This window comes from Miniopterus schreibersii (assembly GCF_964146895.1).
Source record: "Miniopterus schreibersii genome assembly, chromosome: 2".
NCBI classification, from domain to species: domain Eukaryota; kingdom Metazoa; phylum Chordata; class Mammalia; order Chiroptera; family Miniopteridae; genus Miniopterus; species Miniopterus schreibersii.
Window position 1 is genome coordinate 172,325,247 of NC_138102.1, and position 12,673 is coordinate 172,337,919.

The 12,673-nt window shown below is 38.5% G+C and overlaps 1 protein-coding gene across 6 annotated transcripts in view; it reads right to left on the bottom strand.

Moving 5' to 3' along the window:
* Nucleotides 1-12,673, bottom strand: part of ANKS1B (ankyrin repeat and sterile alpha motif domain containing 1B) — a 694,015-nt gene that overhangs the window by 507,265 nt on the left and 174,077 nt on the right. For all 6 annotated transcript variants that reach the window (XR_013998185.1, XM_081128690.1, XM_081128688.1 and 3 more), the window contains exon 10: nt 3,380-3,545. Coding sequence is in view for 5 of the 6 variants with exons in the window: in XM_081128690.1 (XP_080984816.1) it covers nt 3,380-3,545 (166 nt within the window). In the remaining variant the exon portion in view is untranslated. The remainder of the gene's footprint in view (nt 1-3,379; nt 3,546-12,673) is intronic.

Below are 12,673 nucleotides of genomic sequence, written 5' to 3' on the forward strand. Positions count from 1 at the left end.
GATAGAAACATCAATTATGAGAGAGTCATTGATCGGCTGCCTCCTGCACACTCCTGACTGGGGATCGAGCCCCATCGCCTGGATCCCAGGTCGACGCTCAACCGCTGAGCCACGCCCAGCCAGGGCTAAGGATTTTTAAGGGCATGCCTCATAGACCCTCCCTGTTCAACAACAGGATTTCTAAGAATCTCAAGAACATTGTCTCACAGAAGTCGCCCAATATTCAGAAGAGCGTATCTGGAGTACAAGCTTTTGTCTACTAGAGTGTAATAGAAATGGGAACACAAAAAGTCTACAAAGTTTTAAAAGAAATTATATCAGCTTGACCTGGAAGGAACAGATAGTACACAATGTTTGACTTCCCAAATTCTACAGGCAGGAAACAGGTGAGAAAGAGACTCAGCTGTAACTATGGGTTACTTTTTATAGAAAAGGAAGAATGTCTGAGAGGCTGGAACCAGGAGCCCCAGAGAACAATCCCTATGCCATAGGACTGACCCTTAATCAAGGACCTGGGCCTGATTAGTCTCATAATTGCCTCAGGCTGTGACTGCTGTGTGCCCTGTTCTCCCTGTGTCTGAACAGAAATGTCAATTGTGGTTTTCCTACGCTTGTCCCACTATTGTATGTTGGGTGCGTAGGAGAGGAGACTGATAAACTGTCTCTTTAGTTCACAGGTCATCATGGCCAAGGGCAAAGGTAATCAAGGACCCACGGACACTCATGCACACGTGAACCTAGACTTGGAGCCCATGCTGTCATGGGCTGATGTGTGGGGATCCTGAAGGGAAAAATGTGTGTAATTTGCAAATGAGATGATATAAATTATTGTGTCCAGAGGGCCGTCTGTGGCATGCTAAAAAATGACAGAAAATCTCTCCCATTCTATAATCTCTTATTATAAAGAAACTCTGATGCTCTTTTCATCAAGAGCTGGGGTCCATGTTTCTTCCCCTTGAATATGAGTGGGCCAGTTACAGTAGCAGCAGTGACGATCTGTGACTTGTAAAGCTAGATAACAAAAATGAGACAGCTTCCACCTGGTTGTTTTGGGGTTTTTCACTCTCAGGAGCCAGCCAGCATGTCATGAAGAAAATCAAACAGTCCATGGAGAGTAAAAGGTCCCCAACCCATACCCTGAGCCACCACCTCCTTGCCAGCCATGGGAGTGGGCTGTCTTGCAAGTAGGTCCTCTATCCCCAAGTTGAGCAGCCCCAGCTCATACCATGTGACACAAACAAGCTGTCCCCATCAAGTAAACTCTGCTAAACTTGCGGATTGTGAGCAAAATATATGATTGATATTCCTCTCAGTCAGTATGTTTGGGGACAGCTTGTTTAATAGCAATAGATAGCTGATAGACACACCTTGGGAAAAATCCTCTTTTCTGCTCCCAAAGCACTCTTTGTGTAATATTATCTTAGCACTTATTATACTCTATTGAAATTAATTGTTCATGTGTCTGCCTCCACATAAATAAGGGCAGGCTTGTGCCTTTTAGGGAAATCAGCTTATATACATATATATATATCATATATACATAAATCTATGACCATGCTATTTTTAGAAATAAATGATAAGCTTGAAGGTATTTTGAGAAACTATAAAAAATTACCTAACATATTTGAGAGGGGGAAAAACTACTAGATATGACATATATATACTTTTGCCCCACTCTCTCGCTCCTCTCCTTCTGGAAACCTGATTAGACAAGTTAGAATGTCTTAGTGTACCCTCCAAGGCTCTTAGCTTCTCTTTCGTATTTTCCATCTCTCTGTCTCTCTGTGCAATGTTCTGAAAAACTTCTTCTGACCTAATTTCCAGCTCACTAAACATCTCTTCAACTGAATCTAATCTGCTAGTCCATCCATCCACTGCTTTTTAAATTTGGGATTGTTTTTCGTTGTGTGTGTATGTATGAGAGAGAGAGAGAGAGAGAGAGAGAGAGAGAGAGAGAGAGAGAGTGTGTGTGTGTGTGTGTGTGTGTGTGTGTGTGTGTTTTCCTATCTAGTAGTTTTTTTCCCCCTCTCAAATATGCTAGGTCATTTTTTATAGTTTCTGTTCCTCAAAATACCTTCAAGCTTATCTTTTATTTGAAATAGCATGGTCGTTTTAGAGTCTCCATGTGATAATTCCAAATATGAAGTCTTCTCAGATGTGGATCTGTTCTTTCTTGTTTTCATTGATTCCCATTTGGGATTCCTTCCCTTGTAGGCTTAGTTATTGTAAACTGCTCATTTTAATTGTAAAAGTACTTATAGGAATTATTTTGGGCCTAGAAACAGAGTACATTCCTCTTTAGAAGGATTACATTTGCTTCTGATTGATGCCTGAGGGTATACTGCTTTAAACTAAATTCATAGATTGTTTTTTGGACCATCTAAGGTGATATAAATTTGGGGTACAAATCTGTGTGAGGACCATTTTGTGGTAACAACTTCTTGGGAATCTCGCCCCCTTCTTCTGCTCATGACAAATTATCTTTCCTTGCAGTCTCCTTGGGGTCCCGATTATGGGGCAGAATTATTTCTGACTACTCTGAGGTACAGCCCTTGGAGTCCCAGCTCTATGGAGGAAAGACTCCTTTTAGAATCTTAATGCTGGGCAGGCACAGAGATTTATTTTCTATAAACAAACCCACAGAGGTCTTGAGCACCAAAGTTCAACAGCAGGTTCAAAAAATTTCTTTGGGACAAAAGTGGCTTTAGTGCACTACTGGTTTCCCACCCTCACCAGTGTTTTGGCTTAATTATTTCTTACTAACCTACTGATAAAAACCAAAAAAAAAACAAAAAATGTTCCTAATTTAAATGTTATTTGGTTTATATAATTTTCGTGTCGTCTTTCTGATTCTCTTACAAAGTTTTTCTTTTCTGTGTTTTTCCCCACATTTATTTATTTTAAGCAGGAGAGTTGTTCTCAGCCTGCTTTGTTCGCTGGTTTATATGACAAATAAATAAAATAATGGATCTTAAAATACCATCAAAGATATAAAATATACAAAGTAGCTGAGTACACTTTGATAACATGAAAACAGATAGGATATAGAAAACTTTATTAAAGACTCTTGCCACCAAATCTGCTATAAAGTTCTGAAGGACCCAAAGCTTTGCACCTGATCTAGAAGTTTCGAAGTGGCTTCACCTAGGTAGTACCATTCCTGTGAGAGTTCTTGCCAGGAAGTTAAGAGACTTCATATCAAATCCCTCTGACTTACCTGGACTTACTTCAATATGCAAAAAAAAAAAAAAAAACACAGATTACTGTGACTATATTGGAGAATTTTTTCATTTTGAAAATATTGTGGAAAATCAAAACATTAATGACACATCTTCACATACACAAGCATGCAGATCAAACTGTGAGTAAGAAATGTTACCAGTCCTTGGGGAAGGGGCTCTTGCAATTTCTAAGGAGCAGGGTTTCTTTGTGACTGCTGTGTCCGTGAGATCACAGAGAAAGTTCTCGTTTTCTGAAGGAAACATATCCAGAGAAGCAGATGGTACGATTTCCATAGTGTAATTCCTCTTCTTTGGATAGGATTCCTGAAAGGAAGGGGGAAGAATAAAAATAGCTTTGTGATAAAGGCACAGCCTGTTGAATTTACGAAAACTAGAAAAGACAATAGGGTTCATCAGTTCTCCCCAAAGTGATTGACAGGTGATGATTCATCTGTTTGAATAAGTTATACAATCATGTTACTCCAATATCACCAACAATCTTTTTAGAAGGGTCTTTCCAATTTGGTTCCCCTGAATTTAGCACTGAACTAGTAAAGTTCATAATCTCTTGGCATGATCTCTTTTTATAATATATGTCTATTTTCTAACCATGGCATAAACTGTTGTTTAATCAACAGTCATTCCCAAGACTCTGCCCCTTTGCCTGCTTCCTTGAGGCAGACAAGAGACTCAATTTTGGTCAGTTAGATATGAGGGGAAGTTTGCTGGAAGGTTTCTGAAAAAGTATTTTTCCCCAGAGAAAAGAAATGCTAGGAGGCTGTTTCAGAGCCTTGGCCCTCTGGTTCCTTTCTCTGGATGCAGTTTTGATGTCTGGCACTAGGGCAGGAACATTGTAACCATAAGGCAATAAGCCTCAAATAAAAAAGGTAATAGGCAAGAATGGCTACAGAAGGATAACAAGAGCCTGGGACCCTGAAGATATCAGTGAGCTACTCAAATAGCCCCAGGGCCAGTTTCTCCAGGCTTAAGTAAATAATGAAGTCCTTATTGCTTCAGCCATTGAAATTTGGGTTTTCTGTCATTTAGAGGTAAAAGTATTCCCACATAACACACCAGTATTTTCCTTTGTGAATATGAATATTATTATAACATAATATTATGTTAACTAATACACTACAGTTCCTCTTTTCAAGTTCGGACAAAATTAAGGTCCAATTCTACATTACTGATTCTTCAATATATTCTAAAAATTAAAATTTATCTCATTTTCCAAGATCTTAATTTCTTGTAAAGGCATTAATTGAGCAACAAATATTTACTGGGCATCATCTCGTATATCTAGGACTATGCTAAGTGCTGGAGGTTTTTTAAAACTAATAAGAAATAATCCTTGCCCTCTGAAAGTTCCCAGTTCACTAGAGAAGAAAAACAAATGATCTGCATTGTGAATTTAACAACTAACCACGTTTTGTTTTTGATAATGGTTACCTTTATAAAGTGCAATTCACTGCCAAAAGAAAAAGACAAATAAGGGAAAATAAACTCATTTTCAAAAAATCTCCCAAGACCTAGCCAAGGGTTGGTAAAGATTTAGTAGAAGATCCTATTTCTTTCCCGTAATGATATTTACACTACAGAGAATACGTAGTCAAGGTCAGTGCAGTTGCTTTCAGACTACACCAGGCCCTCACACATCAAAGAGTCAGTTATGTTCACTCTACTCTAGTGAAAGCAAGAAATTGGGGGTAATTTATTTTTAACAACAAAGGGAGACAATACAGCAAGTGTCCAGAGGAAAGCAATCTGGATGGCATATGATTTAAAAACCATGTCACAGAAGATATGATGAAAGGACCTGCAATGTCCTAACCCAGAGGAGCCTGACAGCAGGCAGGGTAACCGTGTTCTCACCATGTTTGAAAGGCTACCCCTCAGGAACTAGCTCACAGAGTGGGGGAGGAGAGAGGCTGCTGTTCTGAAAGGCAGAACAAAGACCGATGTTTGTAAGTCAAGGAGGGCAAAGGAGGGTCAATACAAAAAGTAATTTTCTATGAATTGACAATATTGCTTATCTTTTAAAATAAAAATTCACCCCTGGCCGGTGTGGCTCAGTTGGTTGAGTGTCATCCCATGTACCAAGAGGTTGCTGGTTCAATTCCCGGTCAGGGCGCATGTCCCAGGTTGTAGGCTCAATCCCCAGTAGGGGGCGCGCAGGAGGCAGCCGACAGATGTTTCTCTCTCATTGATGTTTCTCTCTCTCTCTCTTTCTCTCTCTCTAAAAATCAATAAAGATATATGTAAAATAAAGATTCATTAATACAACAATTAGCTAAAAAATAGCACTAGAAAGCAACAAAAGGAACCCCTCATTACTGGAAATCTTTCAGCAGAACTACCGACTGATAAAATTACATATAAAACACATTGCACAGTGAATATACCAGTGGACTGTGAGCTCCTTGAAGGCTGGAATTGGTCTTTCTCATCACTCTATCCCCAGAGTCTAATATATGTCCTGCCACATAGTGGGTGCTCGATAAATGTTTATTGATCCACTGAAGCCTCTAATGTCCTTTCAAACAAATCTAACAACCGGTTAGGGAAATGATTATGCCTTTCTAAGATGTAAATTTCTTTGTTTATCAGCTTGGTTATTGTTCTTGTTTACTGCTTTGCATATTAAAAGTGAAAAAACTGAGATTACAGTAAGATTATAAAGAGTCTATGAAAAGAAAGTTTCTAGTTTAAACCCTGTTTCATCCTAAAATTCAATTAGTTAGAACAACTCATTCCACATGAATTTGGTTAAGCTGGAATTCTACTGTGCTCATAAAGAATTATGAGCATTTTAAAGGCCTTGAAAAAATTTTCTGAAATTTAACCACACAGAACAAGTTAGTGTGCTTTCCCCTTAAAGAAAAAAGATATACATTTATTAGAGAAGTATTAGAAACTATAAAGAAAGAGAAAAAAGTCTCAGTATAAGTGCCAGCATATGCCTGGTAATAGATCAGAGGGATTAAAAGAACTGTCCCAACGATTTGTGACTTGCCTTCAAGTCTGCATTGTACCCAGTCTAGCAAAAGTGGGCCCTAATCTGGAGAGCAGTTTTTTCTTTCACCTTGATATTGAGACTCCATCTTTATTCTAATGCCTGGTTCCAGGGTCCCAGGCATGTTTCTGTGCTTGCTTTGTTCTAACATTAACATGCCTAAGACTGTTCTTTGCCTGGGTCTTGACCAGCTCTCTTCTGAGGGACTAATCATCCTGTCCCTAAATCCTAACCAGGTCCCTAAGGCCCTGAATGCCTAACTTCACAGCTCCTGAGGGAATGTCTGTCTTTGATGCCTAGAGTTACTCAGCTGGCTTCCTCCTACCTGCTATAATTGATGGTGCAGTGTGTGGATCAAATAGTATTTCTTTAAAAAGATGCCCACAGAAAGCACTGAATCAATTAAAACAACATTATGCCCCCTCCCAAGAAAAAAAATAAATATTAGCAATTAAAAGTCTACAAAATAAGTTTTCATGTGTTGTTTATACTGTGTTCCTATAAAAGTTTACAATCATCGGTGGTAGACTACATCTAACAAGTCAGAGTTTATTAATGACTAAATATGAGGTCTTATCATTCATTACAGAAATGAAGTATAAAAATTCGGTATGGGGGAACTGAGATTAGTGATACCATGAAAAAAAACTAGGAGTTACAGCTGATAGAATGACTCAGAGTGTAATACACCAGTAAAGACATAATGTGACACTGGCTGATGTAACACAAGTATGACATTTGGACTAGAGAAAGTGACAGCCTTCCCTTCCTCTGTGTTAATTAGAATTGGGAATGACCTGATTTAGTACTTTCATAAAAGACAGATTAACTGTATCACGCTGACCATCCTTTGTAAGGTAGTGCAAGGTCCTATTCATCAAAGGGGATGAAGGATACGTGGCCTTGTGACTTATGGAAAGCCTTAGCAACAACCAGGGGCCCAGGTATGGGCACAGCTGTTTCCCCAAAGTACCAATGATGTGGCTTTTCATCAGAAATAAAGTGGCTCAGAGGCTTTTCTAGATGACTCTGACAGGGCCTCTCTGTGAACTTGCCTCTAGCAGGGCTCTATTCTTAACCGCACGGGGAAACGTAAACAACTGAACCAACACAGCAGTCAGGCCGCACCTGGCATTCGGCTGGCAGGTACTGCGGCCCACATTTGAGGAGCTGCAAAGACCAAAGGGACTGTTTTCTCTGGACATGCGTAACGGAAGTGTTGAATGTCAAACCCATGTCATGCGAGAAAAGATTGAAGAAAACAGGGCACAGGGAATTGTGTCACAAGTACTTGAAGAGCAGAAGGGTGATGCAAATTGTTCTCTATCTCTGAGGGGGTATAAACAGTGCAGATGGAGAGATGGTAACAAGATTTCAGCGCAAGGTGAGCTTTCTAAAAATTAGAGCTTCCCGGTAGGAAACTGGCTGCTTAGGTAGCAAGTTCTCTGCCACTGTAAGTCTTCAAGCCCAGTGGGATCAACACAAGGCATCTCCTGAGAACAGAAGATGGTGGTTTGACTTAGATGAGCTTTAAGATTGTAGTTAAGTAAGAAGATGGGAATAGAAGCATTGCCTTAGCATAAGATACAAGCTACCTGCACACTTTCACTGCTTCCTGAATTCTTTTCCTAATGATGAGAAAAGCAATACCAACACAAGGGAGTGTGGGTTTATGACTCTCTCGAAGTTGGTGATGATTCATGATTCCAAATGACTCAACACAGGTGAAAGCTTTTGGAAGCAGTCTTACTGCTCTGACATGTCCTTCAATATCAAGAAATTATACCCTGAAGACTTACAATGACATTTAAGTAAGAAAGACTGTAACAGAAATATGAAATACTAAGAAAAATAAGAAAATTATAAAGAAAGTAGTTAAGTAGAGGGGAAAAGATCATCCTGGATTATCCACTTATAAGTGAAAGAGAAAAGGAGAGTCAGTGTGAGAGCGACACATGAGAGATTTGACTGGCCGTGGCTGGCTTTAAGGAAGGAAGGGGATGTAGCTCATAGAAGCTAGAAAAGGCAAGAAAATAAATTCTTCCCTAGCATCTCCAGAAAAAAATGCAGTCCGAGAGACACCATGAATTTAGCTAAATGGGATCCATCCTGTACTTCCAGAACTGTAAGGTAATAAAGTTATGGTGTTTGTTTGTTTTTTAATTTAATTTAATTTAATTTTAAATATATCTTTATTGATTTCAGAGAGATGAAAGGAGAGGGAGAGAGAGAGAAAGAAGCATCAATGATGAGAGAGTCACTGATCGAGCCCACAACCCGGGCATGTGCCCTGACCAGGAATCGAACCCGATCGCCTGGATCCTAGGTCGACGCTCAACCGCTGAGCCACGCCCGGCCGGGCAAGTTATGGTTTTTTAAGCCACTAAGCTTGTGGTGATTGGTTGCTGCACAATAGAAAACTAACACAGTAACACCAGCAGAAGGCATCACATACAGAGGCAACAGAAACTATCAAAGGCTGAGTGAGGGACATGAAAATTGGAGTCCAATGAAAACTACACCATGTTATATTATGATAGGAATCAATATTTTACAGATAGTGATTCTTTCACTTTCACTTAGTCTTAAATTTAATGCAGTACTATTGCAATAGAGGCTCCCTCCCATTCCATCTTGGATCTTGACAAGTGATCTTGAAGTGAATTTGGAAACCTGATCGCCACGTTATCAATTTGAAAAGAGAAAAGCAATGGAAGGGATACTTATCAGCCTTGATCAGACATTTAAATAAATAATAAATGGCTATGGTATAATAATTGAAAGGCAATAGAATAGAAGAGAGAATTTTAAAAAAGAACAACAAAGCTCAGTGCTCGTGGAAATTTATAATATTATGAAGGGGGTATTTCAAATCAGTGGAGAAACAATGAGATAACTGACTAGTCATGTGGAAAAAAATAATAAAGCTGGATTAATACTTCACTTCTTACATCAAAATAAATTCCAGAAAAATATTTAATAAACAAATACACCTGTAATAATAATCTTAAAATAGGAATGACCTTGGACCAGGAGCCATAGAGAAAAAAATTGCTGAATTTGAGTACATACACATACTAAATTTCTATAAAGCCACTAAGATATCAAAGATTGAGACAAATGACAGATTTGGGAAAGTTCTTTGACGCACATAACAAAGTGTAAATGTCTTTATTATATGAAAAGAATTAAAATTGAGGTGATTGAGGTGAAAGAGATCACTAACTTTAGGGGAAAGGTGGGTAAAGGATAGGAGCAGCTCACGATGAAGAGCCAGAGTTTTCTTATGTGAACAGATGCTCTATCTCATTTATAACTAAATATATGTAAATTAAAGTAACACATGATACACCATTCTTGATCAAGTTGCTGTAGCTAGCAGACAGTATTAGTGATGATTTGGAAAACTGGGTACCATTAGGTGGAGTGTGAACTGGTCTAAGACTCTTTTAGGCTCATTTGTCAATTTCTACAGGAAACCTCTAGAAGGCAGATCTTTAGATAGCAACAACTTTCCGACCTCTGCCATGATAAAAATGTTCTTCCCTCACCTGGGAACAGATGGGATGGATAAACTGCCATCATTATTCCTGGAGCACGGTACTGCAAGGCACTATTTATATGCACTGCATAATCATCACTCTTTCTTTCTAGAAAATTATGTACACTTGCTACTTTTTAAATATTTTTTATTAAATTTACTGGGGTGACATTTGTTAATAAAATTATATAGGCCTCAAGTGTACAGTTCTAAATACATCATCTGTATATTGCACTGTGTTTATCACCCAAAGTCAAATCTCCTTCCGTCACCATAAACTTGACCCCCTTTCCCCTTTACTACCTCCCCCCACCCCCCTTTCCCTCTGGTAACCGCCACACTGTTGTCTGTGTCTGTGAGTTTTCATTTATTTGTCTTGTTTGTTCATCTGTTGCTTTCAGTTTATATCCCACATATGAGTGAAAGTATATGGTTCTTGGCTTTTTCGTCTGACTTATTTCACTTAGCATGATAGTCCAAGATCTTTTAAATCTTCTATTAAATAATGACACGGAGAGAAGGTATGTGACAGGAAGCTTGCCTCTTAGTGTCATGAATGAGTAAAGTTGTAATTAGATCTTACCAATATCCATCACTGGAGTTGCAAATGGGTGTCAGGATATTTCCTCCTGTGGAACGTGTTACCAATTCATGTCCATGGAGCTTGATTCCTAGCTAAACCTCTCCTGATCGGCCACTTCGAAGGCGGAGGTGTCAAACATTTGAAACCACAGCAGAAAGCTCGCCGCCAACTTCTGAGAAACCAATGTGAGCCTACCTAGCAAGCATTACTTCAGGTTGAATTGTGTCTCCCCAAAATTCATGTGTCAGAGTCCTATCCCCCCTACCTCAGAATGTGATCTTACTTGGAAATAAGGTTGTTGATATGTAATTAGCTAAATTAAGATGAAGTCATAAGGGTGAGCCTCTAATCCAGTGACTAGTGTCTCAAAAAAGAAGGGAAATTTTGAGACAGACATCTACACAGATATGTATATATATAGTGAAGATTGGAGTTATGCCCCCACAAGCTAAGGAATGCCGGTAAACCATGAGAAGTTATGGTAAAGGCATAGAACAGACTCTTTCTCACAGTTCTTAGAAAGAATCAGCCCTACACACACCTTGACTTTGGACTTCAAGCTCCAGAACTGTTGAGACAATAAATTTGTGTTGTTTAGTCACCCAGTTGGTGGTACTTTATTAAGGCAGCCTACCAAATTAATGCAGAGTAAACAAGTAAGTAAAAGGAACTGGCTGAAAAACATTTTTGACTAATCTCTTTTAGTGTTCTAAAATCTTCACTCCTTGGAAAACATTAATTAACCAGGGACTAGCAAGGAAAGGAGAGCTATCTCTTTTCTTAATAAAATTCCCAAAAGTGTATCAAGCTTTAAGTGCACATACTCTTTGACCCGGGAATCCTACTTCTAGAAATCTTTCCTACAATTACAAATGCAAATAAAAATGTACATGTAAGATGTGTATTGGAGCATTGATTATAACAGTAAAAGACTGTAAATTATTTTTAGATTTATCATTAAGAGAATGTTTAATAAATAACTATCATTCATACAAGGAGGTAATGTAGTATAACACAGAGGTCCATAGATTTTACCCTATATAAAATCTACTTGGATCATTATTAATAATTAAGATTCATGACTCTCCCCCCCAAATAGTTACTAAATCAGAATCTATGAGAGCAAACCTGAAGATCTATGTTTTACACGTATCCCAGGTCATACTGATGGAAACGGTTGGTGAAATGTGCTTGAAGAAGACAGTTAAAGAGTGTGGGTTCGGAACCCTAGCTCTGCCATTTATGGCAAAGCTGCCTTGGCAAAGTCTCAGGATCCTCATCTGCAAGATTAGAATACTAACAGTATCTGTTTCAAAGGGTTGTTGTTAGTTGTGAATGACATAACAAAATTAATGAAATAAATTTGAAATAAAGTGAAATGAATTTTATAAACCACTTAGTGTAGTGCCTAAGTTTCTTAATGCTCAATAAATGTAGCCATTATTACTATTCAGTCATTCCCAATGAGATGCCTGTGTAGATACTGATATGATAGTTAAAACAAATAAAGGGAAGGATAATATATAATGTACGTTCGTGTCTGTGCAAAGAGAAAGTATGTACATGTATATGATATGCATGGACTAGCTCTGCAAGGAATGATGAAAACCTTGCTGAAGAACACTGGGGACTGAGATAATATTCTCTTTTGTTTTACTTGGTCTTTTTTTGAAAACTATATATACATGTTATTTTCAGGGGGGGGGAAATCCGCAAGTCTAAATACCACTTGAGGGAGGTGATGATACCATTTCAAATATAAATGAACTCTGATTTTTATTTCTGGTACTATTGTGTAGAAATTTGCATACCCCAGGTGAAACTGAAGATGGTGAAATCCCAGAAATAATCTCCTTAATAAATCACACAAATGCAACTGAAAATATGCCAAATGCCAAGAGAAACTAAACAGGAGTCAGCTCAGTACGAATCTGCAAGAAAAGACCTAGATAATCTACATAAGAAGTCAAAAGAAATAAAATATAATTCACCAATAACAAGATGACAAAGAGGAAACAACCTTGAGGCTAAAAGACCAAGAGTGTTGTCTGGGAAGCATTAATGTGAGTCAAAGAGAGAAGAAAAGAAAAAGAAAGAAGCCAAGACTGTTTCTATAAAAGGATTTCTTTATAAGATGAGGAGTCCAATGCCTCGCATTCTTTATTGGAAAGAGGCAGAAAATAAATTATGAAAACCACAGTGTGGTGATGCGGGGGGTAGGGGGGTGGGGGGCAGTGGAAGACGGCATAGAGAGGATGTATGGTGCTGGAAAAAATAAAAGAACGTAAAAGAAAATGAAAGAGAAAAATGGATTA